The 18,792-nt window shown below is 48.2% G+C and overlaps 1 protein-coding gene across 9 annotated transcripts in view; it reads right to left on the bottom strand.

The window, feature by feature from the left end:
• NTRK3 (neurotrophic receptor tyrosine kinase 3) overlaps positions 1-18,792 on the bottom strand; it is a 367,735-nt gene that overhangs the window by 57,004 nt on the left and 291,939 nt on the right. For all 9 annotated transcript variants that reach the window (XM_053581711.1, XM_053581720.1, XM_053581708.1 and 6 more), the window contains 2 exons: positions 7,878-8,008; positions 436-608 (listed from right to left, as the gene is read on the bottom strand). In XM_053581711.1, coding sequence (XP_053437686.1) covers positions 436-608; positions 7,878-8,008 — 304 coding nt within the window. The remainder of the gene's footprint in view (positions 1-435; positions 609-7,877; positions 8,009-18,792) is intronic.

Genomic DNA, 18,792 nt, shown 5'->3' with positions numbered 1-18,792 from the left:
TTCATCATCAAAAAGTCCCTGGCAAGAAGGTTTCCAGGAAGGGTGTAAGGTGCTAGCCTCACTTTGCAAGTGAGAAATTTAGGACACCAAGGGGAGAAGTTACTTGCCCCCCTTGGGAAGGATGAATCATAGCCTTAGCCACAGGCTGCTAGGCCCTCTTGGTTCTCCCTGGATCCCTCTCAGACCCTGGTCTTCCTCTCCGTGCATTTTGGAATCAGGAAGAAGAGTCCAGGTTATTTGTCGTAGCATCCTTGACTTGTTTCCCCTAGAAATCAGAGACCAAGTCCCGAATCCACCTGCTAAGGAGATGTATAAGAACGGCAGAGCCCTTCTCACTCCTCTTCCTCAGACTTCGGTGTTCAGATGGGAAGTGGGTCTTCAGGGATCGCTGGGCCGGGGTGGGGGGCCATGAAGGGGATGACAATTCTCACTTACCTCAGGAACTTGTTGAGGTCCCCATGCTTCATGTACTCAAAGACCATGATGAGGGGGTCCCCATCGCCGCACACCCCATAGAACTTGACGATGTGCTCATGCTGCAGGTTGGTGAGCAGCTCGGCCTCCCTCTGGAAGTCCTTCCGGGCAGCCAGGGTAGGGTCCTTCAGGGCCTGGGGACAGTGCAGGACACTGGCTTTTAGCAACTACGGGGAAGCGGGCTAGCTTTTCTCCTCCCTCCCAGGAAGAAGCCTGGCACCACACACTGCTGGGTTCCCAATAAATACAATTTTGAGTGGAGTTTAAAGCTCAATCATGACAGGAAGAAGTTCCCCTTCTTCCTCCACTGTTTCAATCCCTGTTGAAACAGAAACCCATCTCCTGACACCCCCACCCACATCCCTTGTGCTCACTGGCATTTCAAATATGTCCATCTCAGAGCCCCTGCGCTTCCTCAGAGATGGGTGTGAGTGGGGGCAGGAGGGGCTGCGAGGTGGAAGGCCTGGCCAAAGCCCCTGTGCCTCGGTTCCTCTGAAGAAAGCATCTAAAGAGATGAGAGTGAGACCTGGTGCCCCAACTGCCTGAGCTTTGTAAATCAGCACATGCCCATAACCCACTGGAAATCAGGCAGACCACCAAAGTAATAAAGTCTCCTTATGCTTTTGAGTCTTTGTTTCCAGACTGTGAAGGAGTCTGTGTCTGCAGAGCAAAGCGAACACCTTGGCTTCTGGAAGGCACTTGTGTTCTCCTAACTGGGATTGGAGGATGCCCTTGGTGGGGTGGGGACAGCTGTGGAGATAGTAGTTCACAGATGAACTATAACACCAGTACCAAGCAGATACACAAAGTCCAGAGCAGGACAGGAAAGTCGGCATCTGGAGGCCACCACAATGCCATGATTCAGCCTCTGTAGGGGTGGGAGACCCAGATATAAAGGAGACTGCAGACCAGGTCACTTTCTATAAGGCCTGGAGGACCTAGAGTCACAAATGTGGATTTTCCAGCAGCAGGAGGGGACAATGAGACCAATGCTGAAGCATCTGAGCACATCTGGGGGACCTTGGATCCAGGGCATAGCCATGGGACACAGTCACGCAGGTCAGCGTGGACAGTGGTCTGAGAAGGGAGGAATAGGGTGCCTTCTGCTGGAGGAGCAGCCCCTGTAGCTGGGCACCCACATTTCTCCAACCTCCCTACCTTCCCCTTGAGCTCAGAGGGCAAATAAGCCAAACATCCACTTGCTTCAATGGACACAACACAAGGTAACGAGTAAGTGAGTGACATTTGCTCAGCCTTCTCAGGCTGGGGAAAATCTTGACAGACTGGAGGTCTGTTTGCACCTGGACTTTTCTGTTTATTCAAGCAGACTGACTTTTCCTGTAGGTCATGCAGGTGCCAAGAGGTTCCCTAGCAAGAGCCCTTTCTCCTGAGACTATAGTCCTGTTAGCTGATACCTATAGGACTGCCCTGGCTCTAGCACAGTACTTGGGTGAGTCTACAAAGGGTGGTGTATCTAGAGGGCCATCAAACTTCAGTCACTAGTGCACATCAGAGATGATGGAGTCCTAACCCAGAAAAGGCCCTAGATATCATCTGCTCTCACATACTTCTCCCTGGACTTGGAGAAACTGAGGCACAGCCTGTCTAGGCATCAAGCCGCATTCACATATCTCGAATGATAGAAATTTAGAGTTACAATCTACCTCAGTGATCGCCTAGTGGTCTTCACGGTGCTCCAGAGTTCAGTAGCAATGTCTCTAGGGCCTCTGGGGATGGGCAGTTGTCTCTCAGCCGGAGACCAATCCCCACCCCGACTTCAACCAGTGACACCTTCCATTCTTTTTTAAATTATTTTTCTTTTTTAAGATTTTGAGGTTTTACAAATAAATTGAGATTAAATGGCTCCACTGCTGACAAAAATGTTGAAAGTTAGCTGGTGTAATTTTCCCATTTTACAGATGAGAAAACTGAGGTTCAGAATGGAACAATGTTTTATGCCACTGTTACGTAACAAATAAGAGCTTGGGTCTGCAGCCCAGGATACTTTCCTGTCTGGTCTGAATTAATTTATCAGGTGAATTAGTCACTAGGGCCCAAGGGCACAGTGGACAGAGGAAGGAAAAGATGTGGCAGTGCAGAGGAGAGGGTCGGGAAAGGCGAGGCACATGGGCTGCCAGCAGAGCAGCCAGGCCCAGTGAGGGCTCCAGGCTTGCAGTGCAGGCCCAGGACAGAAATAAGTAGGAGGGCCATTCCGTCAGCCTAGTGCTGATTTTTACCAGACCTGATTCTAAGTGCTGTCCTTTCAGCTGTGGCTGCTTGATCCAGAAAGCTACCTAATAATGAAGGAATAGGCTGTCATGTCCACCTGCAACCAGAACAAAGACATCTGGGAAGTCAGAGGGTCATGGTGAAAGAGTGCCTCTCCTGGTGACCCAGCTGCTGGCCACAGCCCCGAGCTATGTGGGCTGGGGTGTGGGCATGGGATGACTGAGAGTGATTTATTTATTTTTATGAAGAAGAAGGAATAATAATAAAATTAAAAAAAAAGAACCCAGCATGGGTGGGATGGAAGACTATAAAGATTTATGTTTAGCCTGGATTTATGAGAGGGAGAAGTAGATCAAATTTGGGGCCAGCCAAATAGCCTCTCTCCATCTCTTTAAATCATCCTCTCCCACAGTCTGAATGTCAGTGACATCCACGGGGCATTTCCGTTCTCAGCCCTTGAATGGTACCAGCCCCAGGCCCCAGCCTGGCATTCAGCACTGTGAGGCAATGTAAGACCCCCATTTGGGAGGTGAGGTACAAGGTCAGTCTTTTAGCCACTTCTCCTTGCCTTCACAATGGGTATTCCAGCTTTTGAGTCAAACCTGAAATTTTCACCAATATGGCCAAATGGGGAGTGTAGTTTCTGGGGTTCAGAGGTACAATGGGCCCACCCCCAAGAACTGATGCAATTAGGACTGGGATGACAGGAGGAGAATGGGGTCAAGGGCTCTCCAGCCTGTCTCAGTGAAGTCCACATCCAACAACTTCTTCATGGCTGGGAAGCCTCAAAATAGGCCACCAGTCAGTGGCATGGGACAGAACTGGTGTTTATCATTGCCACTAACTGTTTGTGCAGAGAGATGGGTCTTGCCATGTGGTCTTTGATGCCAGGGAGGCTCCCAGCTAGGTCCTTTGCATCATATCCATGGGACAATGAGGAGAGTGGGATTTGCCCTTCTTCTCTCCCCTTCTTTCTTCTAATGTTTGGAGACATTTTCCTTTCTGTCTCCCGCTCTGTGTGCACCAGACCTCACGCTCACCTCCTGCCCGGGGAGAAGCATTTCAGGAAGGCTGTTTATCTGGGTGGAAGGGAAGCAGGTAGGGTGGTAAGAACACAGACTTCTCACCAGCTCCCAACTCCTTCAGAGTCACTTCACATGTTCTTTTTCAGATTTCATTAATGTCCTGGAACCCATTTTATTACACACACAGGGATATACACATTTCTAAATGTCCAAAGTCCTAAATGGGTTAAATGTATACACACTTAAATCCTCCCACCATGAAACACCCTTTAATTATAAAAATCATCTTCTTTTAGTCCCTCAAAATCCATTGTCACTTACCCTGGGTGAGATTCCTAAATGACTTCACCAGGGAGGAAGATGGGTAGATATCACCTATAGCTGTACATGTACCTGCCTTCTTGACACTAACTTCTCATTGTGTTAGGATAAAATTCAAACTCCTTAACTCACTCATGGCCTCCAAAGGTCTGGTTTCCTCATCTCTCTCCACCTACTGTCCTCCCCCACACTCCTTCTCTCTCAGTCATTTTGCTTCAATCTCACTGACCTTTCTGTCCCTTGTATACTCCAAACTTTCATCTGCCTCAGGGCCTTTGCTTCCCCTTAGGTCAGAAAAACTCTCCACTTAACTGTATCTACATGCCTGTCCCGATTAGCTGGCACTGCCCATGACCTCTACAGAGCAGGAGGCCCTGAGCACTGCTTGGATACCAAGAGAGTCACTTCTGTCCCAGAAAGGGGCTTACCAAGAGTCAGCTGTGATTTGTTTCCAAATTCATTCATGACAGTTAAACCTGTTAATGTAATTACATAATGTAATAAAATGTTCTAGAAACCAATGAAATATGAGTGCAGACTGAGGAACTTTTATGGGACCTAAGGTGAATGTTTCTGAAAGACCTGCTAAAAGTCAGTGGATAAAAATACCATTAAGAGTGGAAAAAGAAACTACTAAAAAAAATGGGGGAAATAGTTAAACTCTGAGATTCTGCATTCAGATTGTTTCACAAACGCTTTAAGCTCCTGCTCAAATTTAAAGTAATTGAGACTGAAAATCATGAACAGACAAGACAAAACCCAAAAAACCCTCCAAACCAAAAGGAACCCGAAAGTTGATGTTCAGGCATATTGAAAGAAATGTAATGCCAAATCCAAATGCCTAAAATTACCAATAACCAGAACATGAATTTCCTGCGGATACATACAGTTTATTTATAGGTTCATAAAGATTTTTAAAATAAGTAAATGCTCTACGAGAGTGAAGAAATAATAATCATTTTTCTTAAATAAGAAGATAGTCAGCAAGATCAGGGAGAAATAAAATTAAAATAACAACAAAAGTAAGAACCTATTAGAAATCTCAGGGAAAAAAATTTACACACGGTCATTGAGGTTAAAAACCTCCACAGACAGGAAAAACTCTGGACCACATTAAACCACAAGAAGAATTCATGAGTTGGAAGACCACTGAGGCTCGTCTGGGAGAGAGCATCGAATGTCAGAAGAGAAAATAGAAACGGTGCAGAGGAGGGCCTCATTCCCTCCCCTGGGAAGGAAGGGGGCTGCCTGGATTTGAACGTAGTGTAGGTCTTCTGTTTGCCAAGAGACTATTAATAGTCACACCACCTATTCCACCGTCTTATTTTATTGCCACGCTTACCACTACACAGATACACAGATTATGCTTTGTCCTGAGCAGCTCACCTTTGCTCTCATGGGCATTCAGCTCATCTCCCCAGTAGGCTGCATGTACCTAAAAACAGGCTGCAATTTCTGCTTCTTTGCTTGCACCATAGCAACCGCTGGGCAAAATGTTCTTGCCAACTGATTTAAAACCACAATTTGGAGGAAGCATAATTTTGGGTTATAGTTGTAGGTGTTCTCCAGAAGTACAAAATTAACCTGCCTCGACAGAGAACTAACTCAAGAGGAAGGAGCCTGTGTAAAGGAGTGAATGCTAAAGAGGGAGCAGGAGGTGGAGCTCCTGGGATGTTCTCTGGAGGACATGGGCTTCTCCAGGGCTGATCACGGGCAAATCCGCCCATTGGCAAATGATGCCCAATCCCAGAGCGCTCGTTTCCTCAAAGTTCCCAGACCCGAGGAGAAAAAGAAACCCTCTCAAAGGGATGAAAACAGAAACCCATTTTGTGTATTACCCAGTCTGTCTGGGTACTGCCCCTTCATGCCAGACCACTCAGGGGAAACATTTCCCAGGGTTTTCAGCCATCATTTCATTTCCTGCTTAAAGTGTTAAAAAGTTCAGTTCATTCCTCAGGCCCCAGAAGGATGTTTGAACACCCAGTGGACTAGTGTCATTCTATATATCAAAAGTGCTGGGGCAATGCAGATTCTCAATTTAGTGACAAGATGAAAAATCTGTCCACATCCCTGGTTCAAGCTGTTGAAAGACATCCTTTTCATCTGACCCATGTCCATGGAGACACTTTGAGCACGTTTATTTACAGAATGTCCAGCAATAATCATCCTTAGCATTTTAAGGTGTAATGCTCTAGTTCCTTCTTTATTTTCTAGAGCAGAGATTGTCAAATTGTGCCTATTTAAAAAAAAAAAAAATTGGAAACAGCCACCCTCAGTTGTTAATGTATTATTTATTTATGTTGCTTTCCAACAACATGAGCAGAATTGAGTAGGGCCCTTAAAGCCTAAACTATTTATCATTTGGCCCTTGAGATAAGAAATTGGGTAACCTCAATTCTAGATTGTCAATGCAAGCTTGGCAGGTCATATGTCACACATCTAAGCACATTCAATAATATCCACATCAATGATAATGATAAAAAGAAACAACAGCTAGTCCTTACTGAGCATTTCCTAAGTCCCAAGCAATGTGTTAAGGATTATAAATATACACCTTATGTAATTCAATCACCAACATTCTGAAGATGAGCTATTAATATTCCCATTATACAGATAAGGAAAATGAGGCCCCCAAAGGTTAAGTGTCGTGCACAAGCTCACATAGCTAATCGGTGGTGGAGGTGGAATTCGCACCCAGCTGATGCCCATGCTATGGCAGGACACTGTCCTGCACTGCCTTTATCTATGGAAATAATTTGCTCTCTGGGGATGGAAACCATCTACAGAAGCCTCAGACTATCAATACAGAGACAAAAAGTTACAGAAGGGGAAACTGGCTCCCCTGACCCCTCAGTGCTAAGGATAGGATGCTGCTAAGGCTGGGTGAGTGTCCTCATGGGGGCTCTGTCTCTTGCTCCTGCCCCTTTGTTAGCGCAGATGCCATGCTGTCCTCAGAAGCACCCAAGGAAGCCACTCCACACTCCAGAGCAGGGCTCCAGAGGACTGTGTGTGTCTCACTGAGACTACTTGAGTCTTTTTTGTGTCAACTATGTTCAAAGGTTTGTCCAACATTGGTTTACAAAGAGAAGTTATTCACTGCTGGAGAAAGGGTCAGGAGGGCAACCGGTGGCACCAACAAAGTGCCTTTGCTACTGCCCCAAGCAATTCAGCTCTTCCTGCAAATCAGCCAGGTGGCTGAGAAACACAAAAGCCCTGTGCTTAAGGGACCCGTCAGCAGCTGCCAGGAGAAGGTCACCCAAGCATGCGGCGCCCTGGGGTCCAAACCTGGGCTCAGTGGGAAGCATCTAAGAATTTCTTGGACCCCACACGCTGTTCTCCCAGCATTAAAACAAAGGCACCTGCCTTCCCCGCCCTCACCTATTGTCTTTCTGTTCCCAGTGATCCCTGAGCAGTGGCTGCCCTGGTCTCCTTGGACAGTCCACCCTGCATCAACTCTACTCCTCAGTAGGTGATCAAATGACAGTCCGGGCACAGACAATACATCCTGCAGAACCTCTCAAGAGGTTATAGGATCAGCCCTGTGACAGGGGTGGGCCCAAGGCCACCAGAATAAAAGCAGGTTCATTCACAGGCACAGCTCATCCCCCAGGCATGGGCCTCTCAAGTGCCACAGCTCTTGACCTCTGAAGCCAACATAAGTCAGTTTTGGTCCAGAGGAAACATCACTGACCTTGGAGCAAGGTCCCCTGATTGCATCTGAGAAAGCCCATTAAAGCACTGTCTTCTCCATGGGGTGAGCCTCTCCCGCCTCCTCCCAGGGCCTTCAGGCAGCCCTCTTCCTGGTGCCCACATGGCCCTGTGCTTTACCTTCACTGCTACCAGCATCTTGTCCTTGGTTGGACTGAGGTTGTAGCACTCGGCCAGGAAGACCTTCCCAAAGGCTCCCTCACCCAGTTCTCGCTTCAACACGATGTCTCTCCTCTTGATGTGCTGCACATCTGTAGGAAGGGGACAGAGAGGAGGGCAGCAAAGTCAGTCCCTGGTGCTTGTCCCTGGATGGTGGCACAGGGAGATAAGAAAGCACAGGGGTCTAGGGTCAAAAATCTGGTTCTGAGCCCATGGCAGAGAAAGGAAAACTCTCTCCAGCACTCCAGCTTTGGCATGAAAACTGACATCACTTGGTGTTTGACAGTCTGACCTAGAATCAAATCTCAGCGCTACCCCAGCCTAGCCCCTCAGCCCTGAAAACCACAGCCTCTCTGCTAGAAAACAGAGTCAATGGTGAGATATGCAAAATCCTGGAATTAATTACCCATAGTTGTTGGAGATACTATAACGCAGTCTCCTCAGCTTAGACATGAATCCCCTGGTGATCTTGTTAAAATGCAGACTCTGAGTCAGTGGGTCTGAGAATCTGCATTTCTAGCAGACTCTCAGGTGATAGCCATGGTGTCAATGGCTGCACTTTGAATTGTAAGGTTTCTAGGTTATCATTAAAAACAGAGTTTGAATCCTGGCTCTACCTGCTTACTGGTTTTTTTGAGCTTGGGAAGTTGTTTAACTTCAGAGCTTCAATTTCCTCATCTGTGAAATGGGATTAATGAGAATACTTTCCTCGATAAATTTTTGTGAAGATCAAATAAGATAATCCATGTAAAGAGCTTGGCCCAGAGCCTGGAACAAACTAAAGACACACAGGCACGTATACACACACACACTCCATACACACATTGGCTCTTGCAGTAACCTATGGCTCTAATGACCCTAACACTGTACCTGGTTTGTGTTAGAGACTACTAATCAGTTGCTAAAATGATTTGGAGAAAACCTCTACGATGTCTCTGGGAGAGAGAAAGACCAATGAGATCGTCAAAGGCAAGTTCAGAGACCGCCCTAGAATGAGGATCTGTGCAGAGAATAGGGTTGCCGCAGGCTCTGCTAATTCAGCAATCTAATTAAAGTCTGTCCACCAGGAGAAAGCAGAGCCGTGACCTCAGCCCTCCCACCTATTTGGAAAGAATGCTCCAAGAAAGCTGTACAAGCAGTGGGCTGGCAGTGGAAGGAGCGAGCTGGAGATTACTCACTGCCCTTTACGTTCATTGTTCACCAGGCAGGAGCCCATTAAATACCTGTATTAACATTATGAAGAGCACTGCAGAGCCAGGAAGGAGGACTGCCCCAAATGACTTTGTCAAGAAATGTAAGCTGAAGATCCAGGCCCATGACAGACTGTCCCTGTGGAGGAGACGTGGCAGGGACTGAGGGGCATGGCTGGAAGGTTTAGGTTAGCAGTGTGGTTGGTTTGGGGATTCCTTTTGGCATAGATTTCGCAAACCATTTTTGTTTTTCAATCAGAGTTCTAGTTTTTGGATCCTCATGGAATCCCAGATGACACACCTGGTGAGGATTTGTGGGAGAAAGCATCTGCCCGCATGCTGTTATCGTCTCCTGCCCCCAACACAGAGGGTACTCACCAGCTATGGAGCAGCAATCCCAGCCTTTACAGCAAGGGGATTCAAACAGGTTCTGTTCTTTATACCCTCTGTTCCTTACACCCTCAGTCTCTATTTCCCAGCCTCTGAGGAATGGTATTTGTTGACCTTGAAGGGGAAGGCTAATGAGCCTCCCACTGAGAGAAAATGGGAGGTCAGGACCTGTCCCTTGGGAGGCCATCTGTTCATGTTGCCTGATCATTCCCAGGTGACTGAACAGGGGGGCCTGTGAGCCGAGTGTCCTGGTAACAGGCTGGGAGTAGAGAAAGGACTGATGATGGCAGCTGCACACTGCCAAGCCCAAGTCTCTGAACATACAGGGAGTGGAAAGGGACAGGATTCCAGAGATACATGGATTAAGACTTGGCTCCTCCAAGGGCTTGTGCACCTCATACAAAAAAGTCTGGGGTCTCAGATTCCTCATCTCTAAAATGGGTATGGGCAGGTAATACAAGTTCTACTTACCTATTATCTGAGCCATAGTATGCGAAGTCTGTAAACCTTTAAGTCCTCGACAGTGTAGGTTTGGGGGGCGGGGGTTGCAGTTTTTGGCCGAGGCTGGGTTTGAACCCACCACCTCCGGCATATGGGGCCAGTGCCCTACTCCATTGAGCCACAGGCACTGCCCAACAATGTAGGTTTTTCTTTAGTATTTTCATTGTTATTGATATCATAGTACAAATAGAGGAAATAAGGGCCAAGTCAGGCATGCCCACTTGCTGGCTGAATTGGACAAGCCTGCAATCCAGAATGCAAGGACGTGCAAAAAGCCTCAGATCCCTCCCACTATCCCTCTGTATTGCAATGGGAAAATCCTCCTGAAATGTGAGTCTGCATCAGAATCACCTAGAGGGCTTGCAAAAACAAATGGCTGGGCTCCTCCCCAAGAAATTCAATCCAGTAGGTTCAGTTTGGGGCCTGAGAATGTGCATTTCTAAGTTCTCAGGTGCTGCCGTTGCAGGAACCAGGACTGTTTGGGTGGGATAAGGAATTAACCAGCTGAAGGAAGATGTTCAGATTTATAGCTTGGTCTCAACAAGTATTAATACCTTGCCCATAAGTAATTTAGTCTTGCCTCACTCCCAGAAGACTAGGAGGAGGTCAAGAGTCCTGGGCTAACCTCTAAGCTCCACCCCCCGGCTGTGTGAATCAAGTCTCCCCTCTCAGAGCCTCAACTGCCCATCCATGCACTGGAGATCATGCCTTCCTTGCCTTCTTGTGTTATGGAAACATCTCTATAAAGGCAAAAATACTATTATATATTTTCCTGGGTCCTGAAGTCCAACTCTGGGCTGGGAGATCCTCTTGGAACTTCTCACTCCCCACTACGGTGAATGCAAATGAGACTGGAGAAGCTTCACAGGAAGGCAGGCTCTGATTCTCAGCTGCTCCATCTAACCTAAATCAAGTCTTGGAACCCTTCTTTCTGCCTGCCCTCCCTCAGCAGTAAGAATCATAGTCCCTGAAAGATTCAGACAAACCAAGTGGGAGCAGCACCCATGGAGTGGTTTCCCAGCCCTCCCTCAACGTTCTAAGAGTTGAGCTCCTGGCAGCTGCCGTAAATCCCCAGCTGTGGGTAGGGAGAGCTTTGACACTGAGAACCTTGAGGGTAACAGGGAGCACATGAGCTCATTACCAGAAATTCCAATGCATGAAAAAGGCCAAGCCAGAAGATGAAAAATGTCTTCCCCAAATGTGCAAACAGATCTTTTTCATAGATGTGAAAATACTCAATGGCTCAGAATAAAATAACCTTGGCTTATTCTAGTTGTCTTTAAGGTGAAAGCACTTTGACACCAATGCTTCCTCTTAGCACTGGGCAGAGTGGTGAGATCTGAGAAGGGGCAGAATTCCATTGTATCATAAATCCTCCCCCCAGGGGACAGCTTGTTCCTGGCCACGGGGATAAGAAGCTCCACAAGGTAACCGGGGAGCCTTGACAGAGAGTAGCTGGATTTAGGCCAAACATCCATGGGAAATCACTTCCATGTGGCCAACCCCATGCACCAACAAGACTTGAGACTCTAAAATATCATCCAAGCAGCTTCTTTCCCTGAAAGAAGGATGAAGTTGGACAAAGGATGAAGTAGGACAAAGGGAGTTAATTTGTGCCCAATCCTGCTACATTTTCAGCATTTGGTTCCCTTAAAAACCCCGGAGGGATAAGCATTATTCCACTCTTTCACAGATGAGAAAACAGAGGGGTAATGCTTCCAATTTGCAGAGGCAAACAGTGGAGGGCTTGCTCTTCTTTTTGTGATTCTTGAGCCTGTGTTCTTTCCTCTACATTAGACGACATTGACTCTGTCCTCCCAGACTTTATGGCCACTAAAATGATCTGGTCCACACATGCTCAAGCCTCCATCTCCTGCCACCTTCTATTTCTGCCCAATTCTCCCTTCGCTGCTCCTCCTGGGATTCTATTACAGCATTTTCCCAAGGGAAATAGCAGCCTCAGAGCAGAGAGAGCTCTGGGGAAGGGGGTGTGAGTGAGGTGGAGTGTGGGAATGGCTGGAGCAAGCCATTTCATTTCTGACGTCCGCACGTCTATTTGGGTCTCTACTTGTGCATACTTTTAGCTCACTCTGGGCTTCTCAGAGCTGCCTCTGGTGAAGCCATCTGACCTGCTTGCCAAAAGTGATGGATTTTTCTAGGAGGAGAGGGCATCAATCTCCTTTTACTGCCTGGCTGGCGGACCCAGCTGAGTCTGGGTCACAGGGCTCAGACATCGAGACACTGGAAAGGGAGGAAGGGAGAGGGGCCGTGGGAAGGCCTCCCAGTCTCCAGCAAGGAAGGGGCTGCTGGAGAAAATAGAAGGCTGGCCCTTAGTGGGGAAGCTACTTTTTTGAGACAGCTACCAACTGGGTTCCATGAAAGGGAGCCACCTGTAGGTCTCACTCCCACAGGACAACTGGTTCATGTGACACAGATAGAGAATGAGGATTTCTGTGTTTCAGTGGCTGCTCCAAGAATTCTTCCTCTGTAGTGGGGACCAAGATAATTGTTCCATATGTATGGAATTCAATTCTGGGAGGTCTTCCAGGCCTGCAGAAAGCTTGATCTACAGAAGAATCTCTAATCCAGAAAGGTCAGCAGGCACCTCTGGATGGAAGACCTCAGAGCCCAGAAGGATCAGTGGGCAGGTGGCTGATCCCTCCTCCTACCTCTGGTCACCTGGGCTGCCTGAGCAGGGGAAGGAGGAGAGATATGCACACGGCCACTGGACACAGTGGCACAGGTGGGCAGAGGTGACTACTGTTCGCGTCACCGCTCTGTTCCAGGAAAATGAGGGCAGAGGGAGGGTGGTGTGTGTAAACTGCTCAGTCTTCCCCTGGAAAGCAGAACTAAAAAACCTTGCCAAGAATGGTGCTGCCAAAAGAATGGAGACCTCAGAAATAAACAAAAAAAAAGTCCACATTGGAATTCTAATCCTGCCACCTACCAATTGCACCCTCTCCTCTCCAAACCTCCAGTTCCTTATCTGTAGAATAAGAACACGGACATCAATTTGGCAGAACTGTTAAGAGGACCAATTTAAAATTTTTAAATAATAGAGATGATAGAAAAGATCTGAAGTGTAACAGACATTTAACAAATACGTTTCTTTCCTATCCCTAAAATTTTCACATTAACTAAGAGTTCGACCATTCTGCAAACAAAATAGTGGCTTGGAAAGAGATTTGGAGGAAGATGATAATTTTCTCCTAAAATAAAATGGCTTGAATGAGGTTGCTCAGGAGTGAGCCAGCTCTGATACAGGGGTCACCAGCAGTCTGCCCAGTACTGCCAGCATGACGCCCGACCTCTTCCTCCTTCAGAGGCCAAAATAGTTTGCGGGAGGAGGTTGGTCAGACAATGGAATAAAGATATCAGAAGACAGACACAGCCACCTACTCGAGATTGGTATTGATCAGCAGAGAAAAGACAGATTTCCCGAGGTCGATGGTTATAAATAATGGTGGTCTGGGCCCTGCTGTGTGTCAAGCAGCAGATTCAGTCCCACCAGGAGCACGCTCCTGCCGTCAGACCCCGATCACCTTAGTAGAAGTTATTTACCACCTCAGCACTGTGGCTAATCCTCCTCCTGGGCCACACGTGCGGACAGGGGGAGACAGACCTTCCCTGAAGGCAGAGGCTCACAAGCAGGCCTCCCAGAGCGGCCCTGTCCTGGCGTACTCTTCTTCCCCAGCCCCTTTCAATACCCAGTTTCCAGCTGGTTCCCAGCCTCACTGCAGAGTCCTCTCAGCTCCTTCCCTGGCAGACTCCATCTACCCTGCACTTACCTCTTTAAGCATATTGTCACTCCTCTGTACCCTTCTTAATAACAAAGATAACTGCCATCACTGAGCCAGGTCCAAGGCTGAGCCCTGGACACTCACTCGTCTTTACAGCTCTTTTTAACACATGATGTTGCTGTCCTTATGCTACAGAGGAGGAAGGTGACACTCCCTCAAGGCAATTATGTAATTTGCCCCAGGTGCCCCATGGGATGCTAAAGGTGAGTCTGAGCAGACCAATTGTGCCACTTTGCCATCATTTGGTCACGGCAGCCCCCTCATCTCTGCAAGTCCTGCTGCACAGAGAGACTCTGCTCTCTGAATTGGCACTGCTGTGTAGTGGAAAGCAATGACATTTATAAAGAGACAGAATGTTGCTTCATCATGGAACCTGTTCTTGTCACCTATGGTCACCACCACCTGAGCTCAATGTGAACAGCCAGGGTGTCTTTTGGAGATGAAGGTGGCAGCAGAATGCAGAAGTTCCAGACTCCACTGCCCTACGGAGGAGCAGAGAGTCTCCATGGCCTCGAGGGCTCGCCCATACAAGGTGAATCCTGGAGGTGACCAAGTGCATGAGGAGGCAGAGAAATTCTCGGCAGGAGAGGAAGAAGAGGGAACAGGGGGAGGAAGGGAGGATCTCTGGGAAGTGTGTGTTTTCTCTGCACTAACCAGCCCCTGGGGTCTCAGGCTGCCAAAAAGGCTCAGAAGCAAACATTAATTGAATACCACACATTTAATTACACATTAAATGAATGCGTTTAAATGGAAAAGAATAACATTCCCAGAGCCCCAACAGGGGATGGCAGGAGGGAGAAAGAAGAACAGCTCTGAATCTGGGAGGAGGTGAGAGACCGCCAAGAGGGCAGAGCCTACGGCTGAGTCCAGGGTAGGAATTCCTGCCCCATCACAGATCTGCCCTCACCCACCCTACTGCTCCCCAGCCGGGTCTTGTCTCGTGCCCACTATGGTGGCAGACAAGGTGTTGCTAGTCCTCTGCAGCACTGGGTGAGCTTGTCCCCTGGCCAGCTGCAGACCCTATGTGTGCAGGCAACCGAGCCGGTTCCCCACCCGGACAGAAGACTACAGTATGGCTGAACTCCTCAGATAGCTGCTCTTGCAAAGCAAACCCCGGATGAACTACAGTCTAGGGAACAAAGAGGATCTCCTGGGTCTAAGAGAACATACTTCAAAGGCTGAAGAGCTGACAGAACTCCACAGAATTTTCTTGGAGATCTAGAGTTTAAAATGACTAAGCAAAGGCGATAACAATGACCTGGGAATGGATTCTGGGCTGACTGAACATCAGTGCTGTGGTTGCTGCTCTGCCCTGGAGTGAGGCTGGCTCACGAATGTTTACTGAAGAACCCAGATTCCGGATGTGCCTGCTGGCCAGCATTTGTCCCATCCCAAGATCTCCCAAGGACTGGGGCTTCCCTCCCACATTCTTTTCAGGGCCTGACATGTTTGCAAAGAGGCTTTGAAAGGTGCTGGAAGCCACTCAAGTCAAAAGGCCAATGTCATGTGTCACTTAAGTTCACACACCAGGCCTAGCAAGTAGACACTCACTAAATATTTGATGAATATAACTCCCTCTGAAGCATTTCTAGAGACTTGAACAGGGAGGACACCATGGAGGGTAAGAAAAAAGGGGATCTGGGGGAGTAGCAAAAAGAAAAGAAAGATGAGTGAAAACAGGAAAAGAGCCAGGAAGTCCCTAAGAGCAGACTTATTTATGTTCTGGCCTCAAGACTGACCCAGATCACATTGAACCAGGATAATTCTGAGACCCATATCCTAACCCTCAGTCTCCGGCCCCTCAGACTTCTAAACAAAATACCTCTGCAGCCAGCGTCCAATGCAGCTCAGCCAACACCAGGTCCCACTCCAGGGCACGTGTGCACCCTTAGGCGAGAGGTAGCGGTCTAGGACACTGAGACATCGTGTTCCCACCAAGATGAGTAAATAAATAAGACACCCTGCTGTTTCTGGAAGCAGTGAAGAAAGAGGATCAGCAGAGGACTGTCTGTTCTGGGGCAATTTCCAGCTCACGTTTCCCAACACAAGAAGTTCAGAGAGTGAGGCTGAAGTTCAGACGTGCCGCTGCTCCCAGGTGCTACCTCTCTGAGCTCCACACCGTGAGCTCAGACGTAGACTGACACCCAAGCTCTTGACATCTGCTTCCCCAACCACAGAATGCCTGCCCTTTCATACCCGTTCCCTGGTCTCTGTGTCACACTGGCCCTCCCAGAGGTGAGAGGACCTCTGGCTCTCATTAAGCACTGACTGCTTGAGCCAAGAATAAAGAGACAACAGAACTCCCCAAGGAAAGCCATCTGGAATTGAGAAGTTAGGTGCTGAAAGATGAGTCTCAGGCTCTGCCTGAGAATCTGTCCCTCCAACAACTTGCCAGGCTCCCTACTTCCTCTCCCTCCCCCTGGCCTGGATGTCTCCTTTCTAACTCGACACTGACAAACCTGCACTCAGAGTGCCAATACAAGGCTAGACACAGTCCAGCTCTCATTCTCCCCCAAGGCTCTTCTCCTCCAGCAGCTGTCCAGGGATGCTGCCTCCGCCTCTCATCCCTGACATCTGAGTCTGTCCCCAAGCCTTTCCTGTGATGTCATGTTCTCACCAGAAAATACAGCCCATAATGTGTTCATGACTATCCCTTCCAGCTCTGGAACTCTGGGCCAAATCATAGCCTGCAGGGCACCTGGAGCCATGGGGTATGGGTTCATGTGGAAAGTCTCAAGGTTGGGAAGCAGAGACTCCTGTGAGCACCACAGGGCCCCATCGCCCATTCATAGGACATACAACTGTCTTTGATGACCACAAACTAGGGTGAATCCAAAAGAAAACTGAGCCCCTTTAGGAAGAAGAAGGAAAAGGTTTTATGAGACCTATATAATCAGAGGCAGCAATATCTCTAAATACACAACAACAAAAACAAAAAGAAGAAAGGACAAGAAAGGAACCTTGTAAAGAAAAACACCAGTATTACATTAGAGCAAGGTGAGTGAGGAAGAACATGGCTGGGGATGAAGAACTCAGTATTCATTCACACTCGAGGACACGTCCCAGGAGGCAGCATTTGGCAATATACTAAACCGATCTTGAACCTTGATGTTGTCATGAGTGAAATTAAGAAAATATCCACCTCATTGACTTGTCAGGAGGATTCAGTGAATCACATGTGTACAATGATGCGTTTGTCATGCACGGAATAGACTAGTGGCTGTGAAGATTCGTGAAGGAATATGCCAGTTCCCCCTTCCCACTTGCTCTCTGCTCAAAACCTCAACACGGCTCCCTCATTCCTTGATTTCTCTGAGCCTCAGTTTCCTCATCAGTAAGAGAGGTAACATTATCCATCCTAATAATTGTGAAAGGACTACTGTATGGAGTTGTCATATGTTTTAATGAGAATAGAGATTAAGTGCTCAAAATGATTGAGCAGCGCATAGTAGGTGTTCAGCAGACATTATCCTGCAGTATCAATGCCTTCGGGGCAGTCTTTGGTCTGATATTTTAGAACTCTGGCAACCTGACCCAAACCTTCATGCTTCTCCCCCACAAAAGCATTCCATAGGCCCAGTAGGTGGACAGGCTGGTTACTCACTCTCCTCTGAGTGACCCTTGCATTCTTCCACATGGGTTACCCTTTCCCCCTTCCAGTAGTAGAAATCAACCCACTCCCTAAGGCCAGCGTTAATCCTATCTTCTCCATAAGATCATCTTCTGATCTTCTTTCTTCTTGAAAAGCTCTTTCTCTCCTCCAAGCATCTATTCCTGATGCAAAAAAAAAAAAAAAAAAAGAGGTGTCCTGGGACCACCTCTGCTTACTTTGCTGCCCCCTACCCAAGCGCAACTCATGGGCAGCTCAGGGAGCGCAAGCTTAAGTATCCTTGCAACCTACTAAGAGGGAGTGAGCAGAGACCACCATTAGATTTTTATGGGACATCATTTAGTGATTTTGAGGCATAGGATTCCAGTTCATCTGTGGGCACAGACTCAGCCCTTGGACATCCCACATTCACCAGATTCTAGAAAAAAATAGTGTGGCTAACTCGAAGAAGCCTATTTACTCTCATTCTTTCCCCACTAATGAACTTAAATGTGGGGGAAGATTTTAGTTTTTGCCCAAAGAACCTAGGAAGTGAACGGATTTCCCAGTAAGGCTAAAGGACCACCCCCTCATATTAGAGACCTGCAAAGACTTTCTGTCGGAAGGTTTAACTCCTGATAGCAAGAGGCAGAACTCAGATGCCACAGAGAAAGCCACATGGTGGTCCTGAGGAAAGTGAGGGCAGGCATAATGTCCATGGACATTTAGCAACAAATATCCCATGCGGGGACCTTGACCCTGAGGGTCTTTCTTTAAGAAAGACTCATCTTTACTCGGTTTACTGCAGTGCTTAAAATTCGTTCTGGTCTGTGTGTGACCTCCTAGGAATGTCTGCATGCCCCCTTGAAATGGCTCTCACTCCCCCTCCCCTCCCATAGTCTTGGTCCCCCAGTGAAGAACCCTGCCTTCCACACCTGTGTCCCCACATCCTCTCACTGCCCCGAGGCTGGCAGCCCCTCACTCATCCTTCACAGGGCTCTTGGCTGCTAGCTCGCCCTGGCACACCCTGTTATTTCAGCCACAACTTCCTCCACCTGACATTGGCACTTGGACACCCATCCTACCAGACTCTGTTGGTGGCCTCTGTGGCCACCTCTGCACTTGGTCCCTTCCAAGGCACATGTTGCCATTTCCAGATCCCACTCCCAGAGCCAAGGAGGCTTCCAGCAGGCACTCTCTGCTTCCCCACCCCCACCTGCTCCACCCACCCCCTCTAAGTCTCTTGCTGTGTTCCTTACTCTCTTTAGCCCTGTATCTGATAGCAAACAAAGTCAGAGGCCAGAGCCCGTGGAGCCCAGCCACGAAGGCCCTCAGCGTGGGCAGCCTGAGTGTGGAGCAGCCAGCAGATTCGTTCCGCATGGCCTCTCCAATCCCAGATCCGCGCT

Source organism: Nycticebus coucang, chromosome 2, assembly GCF_027406575.1.
Source record: "Nycticebus coucang isolate mNycCou1 chromosome 2, mNycCou1.pri, whole genome shotgun sequence".
Taxonomy (NCBI): domain Eukaryota; kingdom Metazoa; phylum Chordata; class Mammalia; order Primates; family Lorisidae; genus Nycticebus; species Nycticebus coucang.
This window is presented reverse-complemented; position numbering and strand designations above follow the sequence as displayed.